General features: G+C 33.8%; 1 protein-coding gene across 1 annotated transcript; it reads right to left on the bottom strand.

The window, feature by feature from the left end:
• Nucleotides 1-22,359: 22,359 nt before the first annotated feature.
• LOC149223975 (endochitinase 4-like) lies at nt 22,360-23,613 on the bottom strand. Its single transcript, XM_089383444.1, has 3 exons — nt 23,232-23,613; nt 22,974-23,088; nt 22,360-22,851 (listed from the first exon to the last, which is right to left on the bottom strand). Exons 1-3 carry the CDS (start codon nt 23,512-23,514, stop codon nt 22,554-22,556), a joined length of 696 nt encoding a protein of 231 aa, XP_089239570.1. The 5' UTR covers nt 23,515-23,613; the 3' UTR covers nt 22,360-22,553.
• Between the last annotated feature and the right edge of the window lie 1,678 nt (nt 23,614-25,291).

The raw sequence follows: 25,291 nt of genomic DNA, 5'->3' as shown, positions 1-25,291 counted from the left end.
AGTGGTTGATAATGAGAGTTAATTTTGAAGATAAAGAAAATATATTTTAGGGTGATTTAAAAGGTAATTTGAATTTAAATTTGTTCAAAACTTTTAGGATATTTAGTTTATAATATTCAATTTTTTTATTTTAATAATTTTTGTTGAACTCAAAAAAAAATTGTCAAAGAAATATTATTTTAAGTTGTTTAATTTGCAAGCATCCACTGTTTTATGGATTTTTCACTTAAATTTACCATTCCAATTATTTTAGATAAAATTTTGAGGAAAATGCATAAAAATGTGTAGTCTATCTAAAAGATTGTCATTTTCTTAACACTTTTTCTAATCAATTGTATATAAAATCTTGTAAATATTTTTAAAAATGGCAAATTTAATTTTTTAATGGAGAAGTTCAAAATATCACATAAACTTTTGTCAATGTTAAATAATAATAAAAAGAATCTTGACTTAAATTTGTATTATCTAATGGCCCAAAAAACATTTCATATATTAAATTAAATTAAATCAAATCTTTATCCATGTTGGGTTTTTTTCATTTTGAATTATCTTATTATCCGTGTTGCAATACATTGGATATTACAATGGGTTTTGGTCAAAACCATATTAGTTTGGGTTTGACCAAAAAAAATTGCAAAAAATTCTATAGTATAACATTACACATTGAAATATATGTTTTTCTAAATATAATTTAATTTATATATGTTCAATTGGCTATCAAATTGAACATTGTATTTTCGTTTGCCTATACATTGATCACATCAAGGTGTGGGATGGGCATTTATGATCCCATTGATCACATCAAGGTCTGGGATGGGCATTTATGATCCAAATTTGTGTTGGGAAGGTCCTAAAATTATTGCTAATGAGTATAATCATTTTATATTCCTATTTATAAAATTGCTTATGATTAATATAATCTAATAAAAAATATATTATTTAAAATTACATATGTAATTTAAAAATTTATTATGATATGTGAGAGATATATTTTTATTTTTGCATTATATTTTTAAGAGGAAGAGGTCACTTAGATTTTTGTGGAAACTTAACCATATATAATAGATTATGAACTATTAATGAATGCTATGATAAATTATACACTATTAATGAATGAATGCTATTCAAAATAATAAGATGTTTGTAATAAAAATAAATATAAAATTTCTAATATTCACAAACCAAAATATAATAGAAATTATAATAAGATCTATACACAAATCTAATAATAAGATTTTCATAAAATCATATCCACTAACCATAAAAAACCAAATATAAATTATTAATAATTATTTCTATATTACAATAAAAATAATATTAATTTACAAGATTTAATAATACATTTTATTACAATTTAAAATTAATTTAATTATAACCTTTTAAATCTTATATTTTTATTATTTTCTATTCTAATTTAACAAATTTGATTTCATGGGCTAAAACAACTATAATTGTGATTTCATTTACGCTAACCATTCTCTTAATTTTTAAAGTCAATTTTCCTTTCCTGCGATTTATTTTTTTAATAGTTGTTTTCGACGCATGCACATATTAATTTATTATTTTATATATAGCTTTGCTACCGCAGAATACTTTTTCTTTAATTTTTAGAATATTCGACTCATAAAGCAGCCGCTCCATACTATCACATGGGCTCTCTTATCTTGTCCTACGTTGAATCCATGTAGTGATAGAAGACAACTTGTTTTCTCATTATACTGTAGCGTACCATGTGCAAATTTGACTTCACTAAAGTTGTGGGACGATTATTATGATTCTCACCAACCATTTGTTACTTTCCAAACGTTTTAGAATGTTCCTTCATTGATAACTGAAATTTGACTTTCAAGCCTTATTTATCCAAGAACCTTCTTTAATTGTAACAAATTTGACATTTATCGTTGTCTATCACGGTAAACAAATGACTTTTCAAAATATAATTCAAATTTAATAGAATGATAAATAAAAATAAAAACATAGTTTCACGTTAAAGAATTGATTAATTTTAGTTTACGTTATTTAAAATTAAAAATGTTATATAATATTTCAAAACTAACTTGATTAATAGGTTAAATATAATAATATATTTTAATTTAATATAATTGGTTAAAAGAATAGTTATTTAACATTTAAATGTTCTATTTATTTTATATTTTTTAATATATATAAGTAACTTTATTATGAAAATTGGCAAGCTCAAAGGTAGGTGTCATGATCTTGAAGCTTTTTACAAGGGTAAGAGGGTTGATGATGAAGGACGGGTAGGGGAGTGCATGGCCACTATCCCACTAAGAGTAAAATGGGAGACATGGCCAACCCTCCCCAAGCTCTTAATTAAACAAAAGGTTGGAGGTTGATGTACTTAGAAGATGGTGTAAGGATCAATATAATGCACTGGCATAAGATTATAGTGAAAACATGGGCATTTATATCAATGTGTGGAGACAAAAGCCATAGGTTCATGATGCCACCTTGCTATTCATTCCTAACTTGCCTTTCAATGTCAATTAGCAATTTTGAGTAGTGGAGAATATCTAGTTAGGTTATCAATTAGACTTGGCATGCTTCGGGTTCATTTTCCCATGTTGCGCTTTGTTATTGCACCCCATTATCACTTATTATCATTGTAGGAGGTTGATTTTGGGTTTTGTTATAGGTTGGGAACAAGCATGGCTATAAATTGGACATCTAGTGTGGTCATTCTCTACATTATGAATTTTTCTAGTAGGATATCTTCTCCTCTTTGGACTATCTGCTACTTTCTATAAATTCCATTCTTATTCCAGGATTGAATTATCTTGTAGCCTTTCATCAGTTCTCTTCACCAATTCTTTCAACCTCATTTTCTCTCCTCACCATGCTTGGCCCCTCTTCCCTTCTATCATCAATTCGTTGTTTTCCTTTAATAGTGACTCTTAGGCATTGGGGCAACATTGGTTAATCTCTCCTAGATTTTTCTTCATTTCTAGGAAGCTCACCTCATTTGACCCTATTCCTTATTTCTACATTAGATGCTCACCTCTTAACTAAGTCTCGGTCCCTTGTATTCACTCCACTACCTCTATATCTCATCCAATCCTCACCTTTATACACCTCAACTTTGAACCCATAATTAGGTGGTATTCCAATATGCATCGACAACATGCTAGTCTACGTTGAGGTTTGGAACAACATCTACAAAAAATTGAATGTCATTTTGGCCTCCCTCAAGATCTGACCTTCTTACTAGGAAGCAATGAAGAGCCCATTGTTGTTGGGCAATTGAAATATCCAAAAACAGGTTGTTGACTTTTTCCTATGTCCTTCATTGTTGCTTTTTTGTTAGTTTCTATAGTTTTCTGGATATGCTTTCTTTAGAGGGCCTTATTCTTGGAGACTATAATGTCATATTTTTTATTTACAAAAAATATTATGGATGATTAAAATGTCAAGGTGTTTACATTGGTTGGGTTTCCTAAGTGGCTAACCAAGGAAACTAGATATGTGCAATTTCATTACTCTCTAATGAAATGTAGTTTCTTTTATCGATAAAAAGAGTTCAATGAATTCATCTCAATAATTGAATATAATAGACCCATAGGTTCCTTAGTTTTAATCTTTGTATCTAAACAACTTCCATGAATTGGGGAAGATTCAATGCATAATTAATGGTCCATGGTTGTAACTAATTTTGTCAAACCTAAAACATCTTGTCAGCTAGTCAATTTTCCTAGTTAAGGTTGACATGTAATTGAACATATGGTCAACCACACAGTAAATCATCTAGTTTACAACTCAATTTATTATTCCACAAGTCAAATAATCAACCATATAGTCAACAATTAGATGTATCGACCATCGATTGTTCAATCGACCATATGGTTTACTACTCTCCAAGTTGACTTGATCAACTATCTCTAGTAGAGGTGTCATGAACCAACATAACCTAATGGTTTGACACAAGTTCAAAAACACCCTCATATGTACATTTAGCTAGATACTTAGGAGGTGAAATCACATCATTAGGAAGCCTCCCATAATTGTAGCTCCCTAAAGTTAAAACAAATCTCCAAGGTTAAGAAGATTAGCTTCTAATAATGGTTTGGTGGATATATCAATAATTTTATCATCTATTTTCTAATAATAAAGAGGAGAAGCTTTCTCTTTAAGTAGCGGTCTTGTGTAGTGAGCATGAATCTCAACATGCTTCATCGTACAATGTGTAATAGGGTTGTCAACAACCTAAATTACACTTTAATTTTCATAATTTCCATACCTAAAGGTGTTTATAGGAAACCCACATTCTCCCAATAGATATAAAATCAATACTACCTCTATACATCCATTACTCACACAATAATACAAGTATTTTATATCTAAAAAATTATTTTTCTTTTTTCCTTGTATAGTGAGACTAGTGTTAAAAAAAGAAGCAAAAAATATACCTTAAAGTGTAATTATGAACAATGTTGTCACCTACTTAATTAGAGTCAATGAAGCTAACTAACATGTCTAAATGAGACAATACTTGATGCCAAAGGGAGAAGTAACTTTGAGGTAATGAATGATTCTCTTTGTGGAATTCTAGTTCATTTCGTGTCGACCTTGCATGAGTCAAGAATTCTTACTACTAATCAAGGAAATTTTAGGTCGATTCTGAGTTAAATAAATAACTGTATCGATCAATTGTCAGTAAAAGATGACATTAACTTTGGGAGATTGACAATGTAATACCCTACCAAAGAGGGATGTCACATGGCTTATAATCATCCATCTTAAAATTGTGTATTAGATCCAATGCACATATACATTGATAAATAAAATATCATCAAATAGAGGTACAACTTGAAGACCAAAAACGTAGTGTATAAGAGTAAGATAAATCATTACAATGGTGTTAGAAAGATGCTTCTTCAATCCAAGAATTATTTTTGTTGTTATTAGTGACCGAATAATCAATATATACAACAACAATCAAAGTGTTACCATTAACATGTAATACAGAAAGATTGTAATCAAATGTAAAACATTCAAATCTAAGATTGAGAAAGAAGTGGTATATCCTTTCATACCAAGACCTAGGGGCTTGCTTCAAACCATAAAGGTACTTTTGTAGTTGAAAAAAAGGAATGGAATTTGTCACAAAGCTAGGGGTTGCCCCATACAAATTTATTCAGATATGTCTCCATGAATAAAGACAATTTTAACATCCATTTGGTGGATCTGCCATTCGAAGAAAATACCAAGCGAAATGATCAACTAAAATAAATTCATTTTTGTTGTAGGAGAAAAGGTTTTAGCGTATTCGATTCCTTGTTGATGAGAAAAATATTTCAGAACCAAAAGCTTTATGATGCTCGACTACACCTTCAGAGATAAATTTTATCTTGTAAACCCATCAACATTTTACAAAACTCTTCCCTTGAGTTAAAGGAAATTAATCTAAATTATGGTTCTTCAAATGCGAATCCAACTCATTTCACATGGCATACATCCATTCATTTTTTCCTTCTACATCATCATAGGAGACAAGATCACAAGTCTCAAGAACATGAGCCTTCAAAGCATCTGTCTTTTTTTGCTTCTAACTAAAAAACAATATACCTGAAGAGATATCACCAATATCTAGTCCAATAGATTCATGTCTCTTATCATCCCATTGACCTAAAAAAGGAGTAGGCAAATTGACATTGATTTTAGAAGTTTAATCAAGAGAGGTAATAGTTTTGTACGTTTTAAAATTTTACAAGAATTACTTACAAACAAATTCTTAAAAATAGAAAATATACAATGGCAATAACATAAAGCAAATATACACAGAGATTTTCCCCTGGATTGCAAAATCGGGACTACCAAATTAATTTTTCATTATTTTCCTTTCAATGTAACAACACATATATATACATGTCGAAGCATTCATAAACCCTAATCCATTAACCCTGGATTAAAACATAATCATAGGTCCTTGACCGATTCTACAAAATACCATGGGTAGAAAACCACCGTTCCCAAAACCATGTTCAACACCCATGCAAAAAACCATGGGTAGGTCCACCCATCGTCTTTGGGTCTGCCCCTCATCCTTAGATCAATTACTAATCGACACAGGAAGAAGATTTGACTAACTAGTCAGAATCCCAAAAAAGGAGGGTAGTTTATCCATTACTAGCAACAATATCAAAGAAATCATTATGTAATAGCCCACAAGAAGAGCTCAATAACTTGAGGCCTAAGAATTCTCAATAAATATGACATTTCTTCTAATAATGATCTATTGTTTTACATGATCAAATAATTATAGGCTTTAGATTCTTTTGAATAACCCATCATGATGCAAGAACAACTCTTTCCATCTAATTTCTTCCTACAATCATTGAAAATATGTACCAAAGAGATTCATAAAAGTATTTTGAGTTGATTGATTAAGGGTTTCTTCCCACAACATCTCTCGATTGGAGTGATAAACTAATGACTTGATTTCGAACAAGATTTAGGAGATAGTTGGGTGATAACATGGAATTGGGTTACACTTTTTGGCAAGAGAGGGCGCGCTTACATGAAAAAAAGAGGGCTTCATCGAGCCATTGGAGCATGGACCAGCACAACCAACCTCGCCAACAAGCTCTCCAATCTCCTAAAGGCTCAAGCCAAGGTAGGTTTCCTATCCTTTTTGTGTTTTCTTATTTAATTTTTCTTTACAAATTAATAAACTAATTTGAAAAAAAAAATAACCATACAAAAGCCATGAAAACCACAAAAAAATCCCTTCAAAACTACTTAGAAAAGCACAAAAACAACCCTATAAAACCACAAAAACAACCTAGAAAACCCCAAAACCACCATGAAAATGTTTCGAAACCACCAAAAGAATTATATTGGGTTTAATTTTTTTTTTATTACTTACAATTTGGTAGCATGTTTATTATGGATATTTTCTGATTTTGAATCGTAAAAATGTTATTTTAGGTTTTAAATATTTTTGTTAGGAATCTAGTAAAATAATTTACTTTTTTTTTGTTATTTAAAATGTATTTTAAATTTCAAACAAAAATGACAGAAAATATACCCCAAAAAACTCCAAAAAAAAATAAATAACTATTTAACCGATAAATAAATTAATTAGGAGGTTGAGATTGATATGATGAATATAGTTGCTCATGGTGTTCAACATTTATTAAAGATCAAATAAGAAATTTTATTTTATTTTATTATTTTTAATTTAAATTAATAAATATTTTAAATATTTTTTCAACAATAAATAAGTTTTAAAAAATTAATTACTTAAATAAAAGATATATTTAAAGTTAAAAATCCAAAAAAGGAAAATTGATATTTAATAAAATTTTATTTATATATATATATATATATCTATCTATATCTATATATATATATATATATATATAAAACTAGACTAAATAACTATAAATTATGTATAGCATAATATTATAACTATAACATTTAATATAACATAACCATTTAAGACATAACATGTATTTAACATTTAACATAGCTTAAGTATTTAAGACACTCATATCTATATATATATATATATATATATATATATATATATATATATATATATATATAAGTTTAAATAATGCATTATTAGTAGATACATTAAATCCATCATGAAAAGTACATTTGGAGTGAAAAACCATTTTGACTCTTTTCTAATTTGTACCATATTGTTTCATTATCTAGTTTGTTGTGTCTTCATTTGCTTGCACCTAGTACATGTCATGTGTCAAAGTCAAACATTATAAGAACTTAAATTCTATTGGAGTATTTGGTTGGCATGAAATTTTATTAGTTTTACGAATAGGTTTATTTCAAATTTTTACATATATATTTACATATTTATGCCCTATGTTTAAAATGAATTATTTAGCAACGGGAAAAAGTTTGAACGCGGATTTAATCACTTCTTTCGATTGTGTTTACATGGAACTCAATATTTTGGTTGATAAATTATCAAAAAATAGACTCTAATGTTTAGGACTTTAGGCTAGATTATTATTCTTGGGTTTAGAAATATTTTTTTGTCAACATTATTTCCAACTCAACATTTTTTTTCTTGGATTAGTTTAAATGTACTACATGTAATAGTTTTGTATTATATGTAATAGTTTCGTCAACAATTTTTTCTTGGATTAGGTTATATGTATTATATGTAATATGAAGAGGCCTCCCATATAAGCACCCCAACCTCAGGTCGTCAGAGTGTGAGGGGATCTGCTATACATGGTTGAGCTTGTGTCATATCACGTAACCCACCCATAACGAGCGTTCCACCCATATATTGTTCCTCTGATGCCAGTCAGAGTGTTAAGAGGCATTGTTTCCGTCTTTGTTGATGATCATGCTACCTCTAATGGACCTTCTTCACCTATTTCAGTGCACGTCTCTCATTTTCAAATCCTCTTTAAACTTTATGTGTTTATGTCTTGAAATTGTCTTCAATTGATGTGTTTGAATTTAGTATATATGTTATTATTCTTTTAGTTTGTTAAACTATATGTTAAATTATGTTTATGATTTTCATACCCTCAACAGGATGAAGCTAAGGATCAGAGTTTAAGATTGATCCCTCCGTGGGACGATGTTACAACTCATATCACATTGGAGGATGTTATGGACTAGCATACATGGAGCAAACAAGAGCTGGATAACATCCCTATTAGTAAACCTATTAGGCGTGGTTTGTATTTGACATTGAATAACATCAATAGGTTGATCAAGACATATCAAAGGTCTGGCCCATAGATTCGCCTCCTACAATGCATATACAAGATTAGAAGAAGTGAGGTTATAGGCCCACATACTTCGGAGGTGGTGAAAGAGTTCACCAAGAACATTTATGTCCATGGGGATTTGTTCGACATCCCCTTGGATCACCCCACTAGACATAATGGTCCAATTCAAATGAAATATTTCAATAAAGTTTACGCAACCCATTTTGTGTATGATCAATTCATTGGAGCATGGGGCCCATTCCTCCACCATGAACAAGTTGTTGTTTACTTTTCCAAGCATATATATGCCGAGTTCGTGTTACATAGGAGGTCCAATTACACTGATATTGAATCTCATTATTATGGAGTTGGATTGGGACGTACATATGATGGTGAAGAGGCTCGTAGGGACCCTAGGCATGTACCACCACCTTTGAGATTCTTGCCACTACCGTCTCGGAGCATGGTATTACCGACAAAGCTAGAGGAGTTATCGCAGCTCAGTGTTGAGACGAGGGATACCATTGCAGATAGCATGAAAAATGTCATTAGTAATTAAACTTGTCGCATTGCATGGAGAGATTCAGAGACCGCCACCATTTCTTCGTGACCCCCTAGTTTCTTTATATGATGATTCATTTCTCACGAATTTACCCGTTGACTAGATTTTATCATATCCATGTATGTATCATGATGTCATCCGTGACACTTTGAAAGTTCATGAACCATGTGACACAAAACATGTACATATATATACACAAATTTTGAATCTTATTGTAAAATTATGCATAATTATTTATATTAATTTCTAGTTCGTATTAGTTGCATTTATATTAATAAGTTCATGATAACATATAGACATATTCCACCTACATGGATGAGCTTATGAGGTCATCCGAGGGCACAATTGATCAACCATGCCATCCTCCACTAGAGCATGTTTCCATGGATTCTCCCCTACCTCCACCTCCACCTCATAACACTCATGTGGAGGAGAGTCACTATGTACAACCACATGGACCAACAATTGAGGCATAATTTTTTATTCCTAAGATTTCAACATTTTATTTTTTTAAATACAGATATATGCTAATTAATTTATAGACTAATTATAATTTTTCCTTACCATTGTGTACACAGACCCATATGCAGAGTGTTGTTGATGTCACAGTGATGTGGACACATGAGTGGGATGTTGGGTGGAAAGGCACTGACGACATGGGTCCATCGATGCATGCCCCAATCATTGAGCCATAGGCAGGGGGGCACCAAACTCATATTCATCAGACCCCCATCCTATCTAACTTGCATTTGGACTCAAGTGAGGTTAGTAGATTCATATATGTAATTAAAAATGTGGTTCAAAATCATTTATTTCCATATTGTTTATTTTGTACAAATAATGATCTAATTAGCTTGAATTTGAATGTGTTATATTGCAATACCAGCTTATGGGCACTTACTCTACATGACCGAACTCACATAGGAGTTATGGTGGTACTTATAGTGGATAGTTTGTATATTTTCTGGCATATTTCATAGGAAACATTCACATGTGATATAAACTTTGTATATTTTCATACATCAATGTTTTATGGATTTACATGAACATTATTTTAGTTTATGGATGCTTATTATTTCAGTTTATGGATGTTCATGTAATATTTGTAATTTGTATATATTTTCATATGGATTGTTTATTGATACATTCATTATTTTAGTTTATGGATTTGTATTAATCTTGTTTATGGATGTTCATTAATTTTTGAGTTTATGGATCAAATTATTCCGATAGTTAATTTTTTTTCCTATATACTATAACTTTTATTACAAAATATAACAATTTTGTTTTTTAGTTTTGTATGCTATGAAAATAAGTACAATCTTAAGTTATGATGCAAGTCACTTTTATACTTAAAATGAACTAAAATAGATGATGCTTTAATTAAAAAACATAAATTGGATTGAAATAAGTTTTAGAATCAATTTTAAAATATCTCTAGTAAACAACGAATAAGTTTGATTCAATTTTATTTATTTTGAGGTCATTTAAAATAGCTTAGTCATAATATGATATAAGTACAATCTTACTATGATGAAAGTCACTTTGATACTTAAAATAAATTAAAATATATCTTGTATCAATTTAATATTGAACATGGAAACAATTACAATCATGTTTCATATTATTTTGTAGAAAGTGTCTTTTAGTGCAATCAACATGTATGTTATTACAATTAATTTTTAAAAATAAATTATTTGAATTCTAAAGTCATCCATGCTATAATAAAAAATCTATATATGAATTTTTTTGTGACCCAACCATATACCATTTCATGGTCAACCTTTTTAAGTATTTCAACCAATTTCTTATCTCAAGGTCCAATTAAAAAACACAAATAACATTGAAACAAGTTGTATTCAATTTTAAAAGATGTCATGTAAAGAACAAATAAGTTTTATTAATTTTTTTTTAGATTATCTACAAGAGCTTATTCACAACATGAAATTAATGCATCTAGTGCAAGCAATTTTCTTCCCTTTCTCTCCCCTCTCCATCTATATTGGTATCTCCCTCCATAGCTCCTTCTTTGTATCTCTATCTAACCCACCCAAACAAACACACCTTCTCTCTTCACATCTATCTATCTCTCCCCCCATCCCTCTATCTCTCTCTTCTTCCCTCTCTCTCCCTTCCATATATATCTCTATCTCCATCTGTTTCTCATTCTTCCTCTATCTACATCACCCCACAAACATACACATTTTTTCTCCATATCTATTTATATCTCCCTCCCTTTCCCACTCTCTCTTCCCCTTCCTTCTCTCCCCCTCTCTCTCTCTTTCTTCCCCTTATTTTCCCCTTCTATCTCTCTTGCCTCATACTCTCCTCTCCCCCTCTCTCTTCTTCTCCCTTGTCACTCCCTATCTCTCTCTTCACCTTTCTCTCTCTATATGTCTTTCTTCTTACCTCCCTCTCTTTGCCCCTCCAACTCCATCTCTCTCTCTCCCTCCCTCTCAAGTCCTCTCTCTTACTTCATCTCTCTTCGACCCCCCTCTGCCTTTCCCTATCATCTCTCTCTCTCTCTCTCTCTCTCTCTCTCTCTCTCTCTCTCTCTTTGTTCTCCAACTTTGTTGACTATCCCCCTCCCTCTCTCATTTATTCTCCCCCTTCTCTTAGTCTCTCCTTCTTTGTATTTCTATCTAACCCCCAAACATGCACACTCTCTCTCCATCTATTCCTTGTCACTCCCTCTCTCTCTCTCCACCTTTCTCTCTCTATATGTCTTGATCTTCTTCCTTTCCTATCCTTTCCGCCAAATCCATCTCTAAAGCTCCCTCTTTTTCTCCTCCACTTTCTCCTCCTCTCCCTCTCTCTATCTTTGAGTACCCCTCTCTCTCTCTTACCCTTCTCTCCCTATCTCTCTCCTCTCTTTCTCTCTTTCTTCAATCCTCCTCTTCTCTCTCCCTCACTTTATCTCCATATCTCCCTTGTCACTCCCTCTGTCTCCAGCTCTGTCACTCTAGGTCTTTGTTCTCTCTTCCCATATATATTTGGAGTTAATATAAATCCTAATATATTAATTACATTGTAGGTGTGCTCTATATTGGAATTAGATCTGTGGAATTTTTATTTTCAAATAAATGAGTGGACAAGTTTAATTTCAAGAAAATATTCTTTGTCAAATACAAGATCCAACACATCATATGACATGTACTTGAACAAGTTTTAAGTTTTTTATAATACATATTTAATTTAAATATCATTTATATCAGCACTTATCACATTGGAATCACATGGTTTGTTTTGGTTAATAATGAGTCAGAAAAACCGTAGAGGCAATCCATACCACTGTTTTACTACATATTTAGAAAATACACCACTAACAAATCATTGGAGAAATTCGCAAAAAAAATTTCAGAAGAAAAAGCATCATAGATTATATTAAGTCAATATAAAAAACCATGATTGGATACAAAAAGATGACTTGTGCAGCTCCAAAACAAGACATCTTTGAGAAGAATCATAATAAGATGGATGACATATAGCACAACATTATAGGAAGACTGTAGAGATAAAAGAAACAGATGTATCTAGATGAAAAGGGACAGAACTCATGGGTACATATGCTTATCATTATGATCATAAGAACAGAGCAAAGACAGGCTTAGCCCGAAGAATTAGGCATGTTGCTTGAAACAGAGTAAAAAAAAGAGCTGATACAGTGCAGAATGGACTTATATGGAGCCTTAGAATCTCTGAAGATTTTATGGTTCCGCCACCTCCAAGCACACCAGATCATGATGATAAGAATGGGGCGCCTTGACTCGCATTGAGAACTCCACCATTGAAAGGCTGCATGAACAGAGACAAAGACATTAAGAGGAAAATCAAATAAAATGGCAAGCTCATACCAGATTTCCTGAGTGGAGTTGCAATGAAAAAACATGTGAAGATTAGTCTCCTCTTCTGACTCGCACATCGAACACCTGCTAGGTCCATGCCAATTTCTCTTCCTCAGGTTATCCCATGTCAGATTTCTGTTGTTAAATACCAGCCATGCAAAAAATATCATTCTAGGGGGGCATCCTGTTTTCCATAAAGCCATCGGGAAAAAAAAGGCAGAGCTCGAAGCCTTTGAGAAGATGATATCGGAGTAGATGTCTTTAACACTGCCTGGCACAGGAGTATTTGACATGGACCAAATTAGGTGGTCATTTAGTCCCCCGCGAGTAATTCCGCTTGCCTGTAGGGATGCTTTGACCGCATTCCAAGTGGAAGAGAGTTCAGCTGGTAGACCAATGTCGTTTGCATCTTTCCAAATAGGAGTAATACCTAGCCAATCCGAGATGAGTTTGTCCCAAGTGAAAACACCGATTCTGTGAAGGACAAATAAAAGATCTTCTGGAAAATAGAAGCTGCGACTACAAGCGATAGGATCAATGCCAATGAAGAGCCTGTTTCCATAGTGGATCCTCCATCTTAGTTTTGACAAGAAGAATTTCTCAACTTTCCTGAAGCTAAGCCAAATAGCCGATCCTTTTTTGATTCCAATTGCATCATTTCTATACCAGAACTCCAGGCATTTTCCTTTCAAATATTTCTGTTTAATGGTCTCACTCCATGGCCCGTCCCCGAAAATCCCTCTCCAGAGCGATTTGCACAAAAGTGCCTTGCCAAAAATTCTCAAATCCTTTAGACCCCATCCCCCCAGATTCTTTGGTAATGAAATTCTGTCCATTTTAGATAGGTGAAACTTCCTCTGATCAGAACTTCCTCCCCAAATGAAGTTTGCCGTGATCGAGGTCATCTTTTTGATTATGCTTGCCGGAATGAAGAATAGATGAGCCCAGTAGACCGCCATCTGCATCAAAACAGCTTGAGAGAGTGTGACCCTGCCCGCCAAGGAAAGACTCCTGAATTCCCATGCAGAGATTTTTTTGAAAAATCTTTCTGTCAACCAGAGCCAGTCATTTTTGGAGTAACCTTTTGCTTTAAGGTGGAAGCCAAGGTATTTGAGGCCTTGCTTGAGCGATTTGGATTCAATACCAAAGAGCTGAGAAATCCAGTTCACCGTCTCCAAGTCAATATCGTTGTGATATAGCAGGGATTTTGCTTTGTTTATATGGAGTCCGGAAGCTCTTTGAAATCTGTCCAGGATATCTTTTAAACATATCCACGATGATCTATAAAGCATTGCAAATAAAAGAACATCATCTACGAAGAGATTGTGTGAAGAGACTATATGCCTGCATATCTTTATGGGTTTGCATCTATCTTCAGCCACTGCTTTGTTGATATGGATACTCAGAGAATTCATGGCCAGGATGAACAAGAGAGGCGAGAGAGGACATCCCTGTCGCAGGCCTCTCTCGGCTTGAAAGAAGTGAGAGGGAAACCCGTTAACAATAACCGCATAGTTCACATTCTCAATGCATGCCATTATCCATCGGATGTTCCTTGAGTTGAGGCCGATCTTTGCAAGAAGGCATTCCATAAAACCCCAATCTAAACAGTCGAAAGCCTTCTGCAAATCAATTTTCATGATGGCCGCTGGAGATTGTTGAGCAGACATAGAAGAAAGGCATTCCTGTGTATTAGCTACAGCGTCCAGGATGTTCCGGCCTTTTAGGAAAGCATATTGATCCTTTGTCAAATAGGAAGCCAGAATCCCTTTAATTCTTTCAGCAATAATCTTCGTGATAATCTTGAAAGATATATTGCACAGAGATATCGGTCTGTAGTCATTCAACGATTCTGATTCCACTTTTTTTGGGATGAGGGCGATCAGAGTTGAAGAGGTAATATGATGAATATTACCAGACATCCTCGACGCTTCGACCATCCTTAGGAGATCATGCTTGATGAGGTCAAAGAAATGAGTGAGGAATTCAATTGTCCAGCCATCCGGCCCAGGACTCTTATCTTTCTTAAAAGACTTCAAGACTCCAAGAAGCTCTTCTTCTGTTACTGGTTGAGACAGCGCCTCATTTTCATCTTCACCAAACATTTGGGGGACCAATTCAATACCCCACAGAATATCCCGGAAGGCAACATTATTCCTTCTGCTATATTGGTTCTTAAAATAGTTTACAGCCTCCCTAGTAATATCTTCCTGTGATACAAAAGAGTCTCCATTATCATTCTTAATTTTCCAGATGGAGTTTTTGTCACGTCTTGCACTTGCAAACTTGTGAAAAAACTTCGTGTTCTTGTCCCCTTCTTGAAGCCATGTTGCCCTGCTTTTAAGCCGCCAGAATGATTCCTCTTGTTTTAATAACTACATTTTTTTCCTTTCAAGCTCTCGAATGCTGCATTTCATGGAGAAAGAGAGGGTGTTAGCATTTGCTTCTTTCAGAATGGAATCCAGTTCCTGTTGGATAGACAACAGCTCCTTTTTATCTTTTTCCTTTTTTTCCACTTCCCATTTCTTTACAATCTTCCTCAAAGCAGCCATCTTGTCTCGAAATGTTAGGAACGGGGGACGAAGTGCATTTGCTGACATCTCCTTCCATGCATTTTTGATAAGATCATTGAAGGCTGGGTTCTGTAGGAAGGATCGACTAAATTTGAACGGGTATCCCTTTTTGAAACCTTTCACCGGCCAGGATAGCAAAATGGGTCTATGATCTGACACTAATACATTCTCGTTGATGAATAAGGCATGCGCATCTTATCTATAATGCTAACATGCAATAGGAATCGGTCGATTCTTTTCGAAATGTAAGCCTTATCAGATCTGCCATTAGTCCAAGCCGGCTTCATTTCCCCAGGGACGGCATCCACCAAGTTCTTGTTAAGGAGTTCGAGCTTAATGCTATCTGCAAGAGGATCCATTTTCCTACAATGACCCCAGCATTCATCAAAGCTCAAAGTAGTATTTAAGTCACCTGCAATTATCAAATGATCTATATCAAAAATTTCTGAGGAGAAAAATTTTCCCCAGAACGGAGCTCTGTTTTTATAAGGCGCATAAATGTTGAGAACATTTATAGGAAAATTTTTGCCCCTGATGGAAGCAGTGATGATAATCCCTGCAAAGCATTTGTATGCTTTGGCCCTGATTCGAGTGGGATCCCAAAGAGTTGCTAAACCTCCTGATAGCCCTCTAGCCTCTGTGGCTACCATATACCATGTTGGTAGCATCTTCCTGAAGTAGGAAATAGTTGCCTCACAACTGTGCATTGTTTCTTGTATAAGAATTATTCCCGGTCTAGAAGAGAAAAAAAAGTTTTTCAGCGTTAGGAATTTGGGGTCAACGGCGAGGCCCCTGATATTCATAGAGACAATAAGAGTCATTTGGAGGGTTCTCCAGCCGCATTTGCTCTAAGGGGCTGTGGATCCGGCATATCATAAATAGGAACTTCAATCAAGGAGAGGTTTCTGACCCCACTTGCAGTGACAGTAGTTCTGCCTCTAAAGTGCCTGCTACCCCCTCGAGTCTTTTTCCTGACAGTTATGTTTTTTGCCGATTCCGGGCTTATGAGGGGCGAGGCCTGATTTCTGGGTTTATGGATTGTTAAAGGCTCTAATTCAAGAGACTTTCTGCTTAGAAGGAAGTCCAAGTCGCTATCAGTCTGGTTAATTGGGGACGAAGATGGGGAGTTAACAGGAGTAACAGACGGACATGGATCCTTTTCTTTGATCAGGGATGGGAGGGTTTTGTCAGGCGAAGGGGGGGAGGATGAAATAGGGATGGGGATCGATCCAAAGGAAAAATCCTTTACCATCATGGGAGCAGGGGAAGGGACTGCTACGTCATTTCTTGGCTCCGGAATGGGGGGGAATTGAAAAGCCAAAGGGTTGTTAGGCAGATGATCCTCAAATTTTGTAGGGCTGTTAGGCCTTGAAAATAAGGGAGGGTCTTGTGATGAGACTCAGAGATTATTAGGAGATCTGTGGAGGTCGTCGGCCAGATATTCTGTAGAAGATAAGCTGGCAGAGGATAATACTCTGCACTCCTTTTGTCGAAGAAACCTGTTTTTAATGCGCTTATGCTAGGGACAGATTTTGATCAAATGGCATGTTTTATGGCATGCAGCGCACCTGAATGGAATGCCCCAGAAATCCAATCTTTGCTTAATTGACTGGTCCCTCCAGGCTATTTCAATATGTTCTGGATATCCCCCTCTGTAGGATTTTTCTATGAGAATCCATGCAATCCTTTTATCCTTTTCACCCAAGCACCAAGGATCGACATAGACGAATCTGCCAATAACATTTCTTATCTCCTTAGACCATAGTTCTAAGGGAAGATTTGGAAGTTTTACCCATATTAGGTTTTTGGAGGGAGTATTTTTCAATGGGTCGTATCCAATATACCACCTGTAAAGAGCGAGGAAGCTTCTTCTAAACACCCACGGACCCTTGAGAATGGCTTCAGCATCTCCAGCAGCAAGAAAGTGAAAGCAATACCATTCTTTCATAAGGTTTGAAATCACAGGAGTGTATCCTATTACAGGCTTCCAGTGGATGGCAATCCATTTTCTCATGTCTGCATCATTCATCACAGGGAAATGCCATTTTCCTACAAGGGCGAGGTTTTGGAGGCTTTCTATCCTTTCTGTAAGATGGATATTATCAAGCTTGATTGCAGAAGGCGGGGCAGTTGTCTTGACAGGGTTGTGCGTCTTATTATAGCGGTCACGCGGGACCTGAGCCTTTTGTTCCGCCTTGCCTTCTCTATGGGAGGGTTGAAGATTCCATGCACCCTTTTGACGAGACGGCTTAACAGCCACCTCATCCAAAGTGTCTTGCCACCCATCATATGTAGTGGCATTTCCCCATGCCTGTTTAGCTTCCATAGTGGCCCTGATGAGAGCCTCGGTGGCAGCTGAGTCGGACCCACCCTCCATACGTAGCCCGAGAATCTTTCCTTGGTTTCAGCAAGATTTTGGATAGAATATCAAAGCATAAGAGTACAGAAGCATTAGAATTCTCTGACTTATGACGTAAGGATGAGATATGAGTAGATAAATGCCTAGAGAAGATAGGAGATGGAAGGGAGTTGTTCTGACACCACAGGAGGATTATAGAAAGGTCGAGAGAATGAAAAGGACGGCAGAAGAACACCCTCGGAATTTAAAGCATGTACTCGATCAGGTGGAATCAGCTGAAGAGATCAGAAAATAGCTTTGGGATGACAACAGCAGGCCGCCATTTCAACCGCTAAGAGGAAATATCATGGAACTGGCAGAAGTTCAAGGACATATCCAAACACAAAAGGGTGATCTTGCAATTCCCAAAACCGATATGATTTTGAAATTCAAAAACCGGCCACCGGAACAGGAAATATTCCGGAAAATTAGGGAGGAGGACTATTCCGCTTCAGGAAACTGAGAGGATTCGAAGCCGAGACTTCTGAGAAGCCTAGCTAGATAGATGGGGATTCATCACATGCAAAGCAGCAGCAGTAAATCTGAAAGATGCACCACCATTCACCTATCCTAAACCTGACATCTTTACACGGCTTGTATAGAACTATAATCTTTCTAAATTTTTGGAGAAAATCCTTTAGCATCTTAACAGACACTCCAGAAGAAAGGCTACCCAGAAAGGAAAATCATGAAGAATAGATATATGTACATTAATTAACTAGAAGGCGAGTCTATATACTAGATATTACCCATCATAAGGAAATCACTGAGGAACGGAACTATATTGTATACAAAAAAATGCAAGGTAAGATAGCAGTGTACTAACCTTTACGGCGAGTGACCACCACAAACGAGAGCGCCAGAAATCTTAAGTGACATGCAAAGAGGAGGTTATACAAACAAGAGCAGAAGAGCAGTCGAGCACGAGCCCCCCGTCCCAGGCAGGAGGGACGATAGGCCGAAAGGCCGAAACCACTCACAAGAGAAAGGAAGAGGTTTTATAGGATTTCAGCACAGAGGGATCTTAAGCTTGTAAGCAGACATGTGTCTTGCCCCCGAAAAGCATGCATGCATGTTCTTCGAGCTTAAGACAGATAGCGTTAAGACAACGTGGAGAATAGCTGCAGAAACCTCATGCGCATACTTGGGAAAGCTGTGGCTGAAATGGAGATGGGACGTGGCAAAAGTTTGGCTTCCTGTGGTCGTCCGTCATTGGGCCTGAACGGAGGCTTCAAGTCAGCTGCAGCTATCTATTGGCATCCTCTGCTGGTGTTGAAAGCTGGTTCGAGAAATTCGCAAAATTTAGCAGACGGTTTTAACCAATCTCCACCTCTTGTTTGAATGAGTCAACACTCTTAGTACCGGCCCATTATTATATATCTATATTTTTGTATCTCATAAAGAATTGATTGTTTGAAATTGAAATTTTAATTAAATTTATGTTAGTACTAAAATTTTAAATTAAATATTAAGAACATGTGTGTTTTTTTGTTTAAATTAAATAGATGATGTAAGTTATATTTAAAGGATTAAATTATTTAATAAAAATATGTTTCAAATTTTTTAAAATGCTTTAGTCATTAAAATATTATGTTTAAATAAAAAAAAATTAATGTCATCCAAAAAATTGAATTTTTTATATAATACATATCTAAAATGAAAGATTTCAAATGTGTGTTGTATATTTACCTAGAGGGAAAATGATACTTTTTCATGGAAACTTTATCTAAATTTTTTCAAAATATTAATGTTCTAGCTACGTCCATCAAAGATTCATAGAGTTCTTCATGTCTTCCAATTGAAGCACTTTAGGTTTTATTTCTTTAGATAGATTTAGGTTATAATTACTTCAAGATTTAAAAAATATTATATTTTATTATTATAGATTTATTAAAAAAAATAGGGTAAATAAAATTAACATATTGAGTTATCAACCACATTTATTAATGTGGTTGTGCTAGTATATATTATAATACAACAAAAATTATATTATATTAATCCAAAATTAATAAGTTTAATAATATTAACATTAAAATATATTAATATTAAAAATTTAATTTTAATATTACATTTCATATTTTAATAATAATAATAATAATAATAATAATTTTTTAATATTAATATTAAATTTAATAAGGTTTCTACATGACATGATAACAAAAATTATAATAAAATTTGGAAATTAAATGTAATTTTTTTTCAAAAGTAAATTTATGATCCATTTAAGTTCAAGGTATATTTTGAGCACGGATATACATATTTACACATTTCCCCCATACTGAGTTGTATAATGTGCATATCAGTGCAATAACATAAAAAATTTCTAGTGTTGTTCGTGACCTAAATCTAGTTGAATTTTCATTTTTAGTAAAATAATATCATATCAACTTGGTTAAATTATTGATATGTTAAAATTTAGATCTTTAACGATTCTAAAATCTAAATTATGGGATTCACATTTTTTTGATAGAGGGTTGATCAAGCCCCTGGTTAACTACATAAATGGCTCAATCGAAGGTTTACAAAACCCTGCATCAAGCTATTTGAATTTAAAATTTAACTGCTTGATCAAGTGTTTTAAGTGCTTGATTAAGCTTTGAAAGTCCCAAAATCCACAATTTCCACACCACTTTTACAAAATTTTCTGCAACACCATTTTGTATCCTAGGGGACTTAGGAAAAATTTGTCCTTAGGTTACAAAGTTGATCATGTTGGATTCATGAAGGAATCCTTTATCCAATGACATATGAGTTTGACATTTTTCAATTCATATGATATTTTTCATCTAATTATTTTAAAGCATAATGTTTGAAATTTTTTTGGACACTTTTAAAGAGGCTGAATAAAAAATCAATAACATAAAATATACACAACAAAAATATTTCAAACATTGTCACTATCTTAGTTTTGAAAAACCCTTACCCAAACAAATGTGTACAAAATGTAATTGAAATATTCGAAAAATAATACAAAATATAATTTTGCATAAAACAAAATTAATATGTTAGTTCTCTCCGTGTAGATCATATATATATATAATTACACATTTTAAATTAAGTTGTGTTAAGTGAACAAACACATACATCTTAATATGTATGCAAATTTGCAAGGACAAATATTTTTTTTTTAAAGCTTGACATAACTACATCTTCATCATGTCCAATATATCACCCAGATAGAGGTGGACAATTGAATCGGTGAGTTCACATCAAGGTCCAATATATCACCCCGATCGAGGTAGACAATTGAAGCGATGACTTCACATCAAGGAGTGCCTTAACAAAGCACCTGATCACAATTAGATCACAATTTCAAAATATTTGTTACAACATGACTTTTCTAATTGGTTTAACTCATAAAAATAAGATTTCTCGAAATGCTTTTCATAAAATTATATAAATATAAAAAAAATATTCAAAATCAAACAAAATAATTCCTTACTTTTTTAAAAGTTTAATTGGAAAAATTTGATCTCAATGCACATTAACCATATCTGTCCTTAAATCAAGGGCAAATTCTTTATATCCAATAAGTAGGGAACAAATTCCACTATTAACTCAACTACATGCCCATTGAATACCCAAATCTAAAATTAATATAAACTCTAATATTAACCTCTATCACCATCATCTTTAATAATTTAATGGGCAGAAAAAATAATTTATTATAAATTTACAACATAGTTATTGAATTAAGTATAATCATATTCTCATCACTATATTCCGAAATCCAAAAACACTTTTAAAAATATCATATAAATAAATAATAAAAATTATATATATTTCATACTTTAAATGCTTAATTGCATTTCAGCCTTGTAACAATATAACATGGTTTTTACGAATGAGCAACCAAAAGTTCCTGTTCATTCCATTTTCTGGATGAAACATCAATATGCACATCAAATAATGGATCATAGCTCTCATTTTCGCATTAATTATGGCCTGAGGAAACATTAGTATATACCTTGAATGAGGCAGCATACGCTAATTTTCGTATTAATTTGTGAATTTTAATTTTTAAGAATTTATTAATTGGCACTAGATATTGTAATAGATATAGTTTTAACCTGATAGATTTTGTGTGAACATTTTTATCTTTAAAATAAACCACATTAGATAGTTTTTCATAAAACTAATGATGTAATTAATCAAAAAAATGCTGAATAACAACATAAATAACAGAAATCTGAAATCAATAACAAAATTGTCCTGTTATTTAATTTCACTATTTTGTCAAACACAGGTAATACTACAATGATTTTTAGCCTCTATCACTTTATTGAGTGCTATCGAACATTTTTCATATTTGAACTCCCTAGATGAAGATCAAGAGGCTGGAGCACCAAATAGCGTTAACAGCTAAGGTTGCTTCCTGGATCTACACTGAATTGACTACAGTATTTCATTTGTCATATTTGAACTCCCTGGATGGAAATCAAGAGGCTAGAGCACCAATTAGTCTTAACAGCTAAGGTTGCTTCCTGGATCTACACGGAATTGACTACAGTATTTGGTGTAATAACTGATGCGGTCATTCACTTCGTCTGTGTTTCCACCGTTGCATTCTATTGCTCCGTTGATTGCTTGAATGGTTGCCCCGAATCCTTTGCCGGATGTAATAGCGGAGTGGCAGTCACTGTTCACATTCCAATACCAGAGCGCAGACTTCCACGAGATTAGGGCATCCTGAGCCACAATTTCAGGGTGATTCAGCAGATCCACGCCCAGGTAATTTCCAGCTGGACCATAGTTGAAATTCCTGCAAAATGTGAGAGCAAACCAGCAACAAGCAAATGGTGGGTCACCAAACATTTACTTCAATTTCAATAGAGAATGAACATTATAACATATATAGAAATACATATACACGAAGAAACATACCATGAGAGTTGTATGGGGCCACGGCCGTAGTATTGCTTCCCGGGTGCGCAGGGATATTGTGTACTGTTGGAATCACAGTAGTCGCCCTTCTGTATCTCATCGATGTAGCAGAAACCTGTCAGTGCATCCCTATATAAGTCAATATATCGATGTAAATATCTACAAATTCTGAAATGAAATCATCAATTTTGGAAATTTTGAGATCATATTCAGATTTTATTTATAGAAACTGAAGGTATATATGGATGTGAGACATACCGATAGTTTCGTGAGCAACGTTGGCGAAGAAAGCGGCAATTTCTCTCTTCTCATCATCGGAAGTCCCAGTTGTGCCGAAGCCAGAGAATGCATTGGCCGCAGTAATGAAGTCACTGTATGTATAGAAATTCTTTGCTTCACAGGTATCAGAAACCCCAGATATAATTCCATTGAAGAAATCTTCGGTAGCAATATTCTCCACATCTCCACGGCACGTAAAAAACGCAAGAGCAAGCCCTATAGTAAACAAGCTCACTGTCGTAACAGGGAGACGAATTGCCATATTGGCTTGATAGAGTATTGTCTATGAAGACTGATGCAGTCACTGGCACAGACACAGAAAGAGAACTTCACAGTTCTGTAATGGGGAAAGGGCGAGACAGGTGTTTGGCTATATAGCCATAGACGTGGGTAGCGGGATGATCTTTAGTTTACAAGATTCGAAGAAGATAGACACAATCCCACCCAATCATTCTAGATAATCTGATACGTTGACTTGACTTCTTCTAACACACGTTTGGGAAATTAACCGTTGTGCTGTTTGGTGTAAGCGTTAAGGCTCCAAAGTTCGGATCCATTCCCATGAATCACGGCCAAAGACTGGAATTTTTCTGAGTCAAACACCGCCACTTCGTTTTAAGGGGCGAATACAGAGTCAAACATGATGGAGTCACCACTACTAGATTGCGTATAACTTTATGAATGAAAGAATAATGACACGAAACGCAGACGAGTTGACATACAGATAGGGTTGAAATTTGGTATCAGCTCCCTGGGTAGAGTGTAAATAAATTTTCAAGATGGCCCTATTCTCTTAAACTTTTCGTTCATGAAGGCAACGCCTATAACCTGATATAGAGACAGGGTTAGACAGGGTTTAAATTTGGTGTCAACTCGAAGCTTGTGTAGATAATTTTCCATAATGACACTTCAATTGTTTCGCTGATCATTTTACAAAATTAACTACCAAAGTTATACTAGCTTCATATGCATATCAAGTGATGAGCTTTTATGAAACAAATTTAGGGATACTAACGTAAGGCGTTGTCCACCGTGGCAACAGTTTGCCCAGAGGGCAAATTTTTTCCCGGAATTAAGTTAGAAAATTTTCAAAAGAGGTAGATTTATCTTTATGGTTTTCAAAAATTTTAGTAAAAGAAGTATTTGAAATATGTCTTTTATAGTGGAATTGGATTCAGCAGCATCAAAAATTTCAATGATACTTAAAATTTTGAAATTTGACACCTGTAACTTGGATTTACAAAAAATTCTGTCAGATTTTATCATAATTTTGCCTGAATTTCCATAATTTTTAGGGAAAATTTAAAGTCTGGTTAGACTACTGCTTTTCTGATTGTGGAAATGGATTTAGCACGATCAAAAGCTCATGAGGCACCCAAAATTTTAAGGCTCAGCCCTTATAACTTAGATTTCCAAAAAATTCAGCCAAATTTTATTAAATCTTGTTGGAATTTCCATTATTTTCTGAGCAAAATAATGACCTTTGCTAAACTACTCTTTAATATAATATGTATATATTAATAATTTGAGAGTGTTAAAAAAAAAGGGAAGTTAATTTTGAAGATAAACAAAACAAATCTACATTGATTAATATAATGAGTAAATATTAAGATATTGAGAGTAGTTAGTGAATTTAAAGTTATTAAAATTTTTTTATGGTGTTCACTTTATATAACTCAATTTTGTTATTTTAATAGTTTTTATTGAATTTTGAGTAAAAAATTTTATATATAAATGAAGTGTTTTAGGGATTTTTCACTCGAATGTATTATTCCAACCATTTTTTTACAAAATTTTGAATAAAATACATAAAATATAGATAATTTATCTAAAAATTTATCATTTTACTCACACTTTTTCTAATCAATTATAATCTGATACAGATTTCTAAATGGTTTAATTTGATAAGTTAAAAAAGTATCATAAACATTTCAAGGAGCTAAATAATAAAAATTTTAATCTCAACCAAATTTATTATCTAATTCTGAAAAAAAATCCTTATTAATCAGACTGCACCTAAAACTATTAAGATACTGTTG

Source organism: Pinus tabuliformis, chromosome Q (genome assembly GCF_031772625.1).
Source record: "Pinus tabuliformis cultivar Carrire ecotype Pingquan chromosome Q, CPIR1, whole genome shotgun sequence".
NCBI lineage: Eukaryota > Viridiplantae > Streptophyta > Pinopsida > Pinales > Pinaceae > Pinus > Pinus tabuliformis.
This window is presented reverse-complemented; position numbering and strand designations above follow the sequence as displayed.

Bases quoted from the DNA above. Each gene is read 5' to 3' on its own strand.
- LOC149223975 (XM_089383444.1), bottom strand. From the start codon at position 23,514: ATGGCAATTCGTCTCCCTGTTACGACAGTGAGCTTGTTTACTATAGGG. The intron at 23,089-23,231 runs GTATGTCTCACA...ATGCACTGACAG, and splicing joins CGTTGCTCACGAAACTATCG to GTTTCTGCTACATCGATGAG. The intron at 22,852-22,973 runs GTATGTTTCTTC...CACATTTTGCAG, and splicing joins GGCCCCATACAACTCTCATG to GAATTTCAACTATGGTCCAG.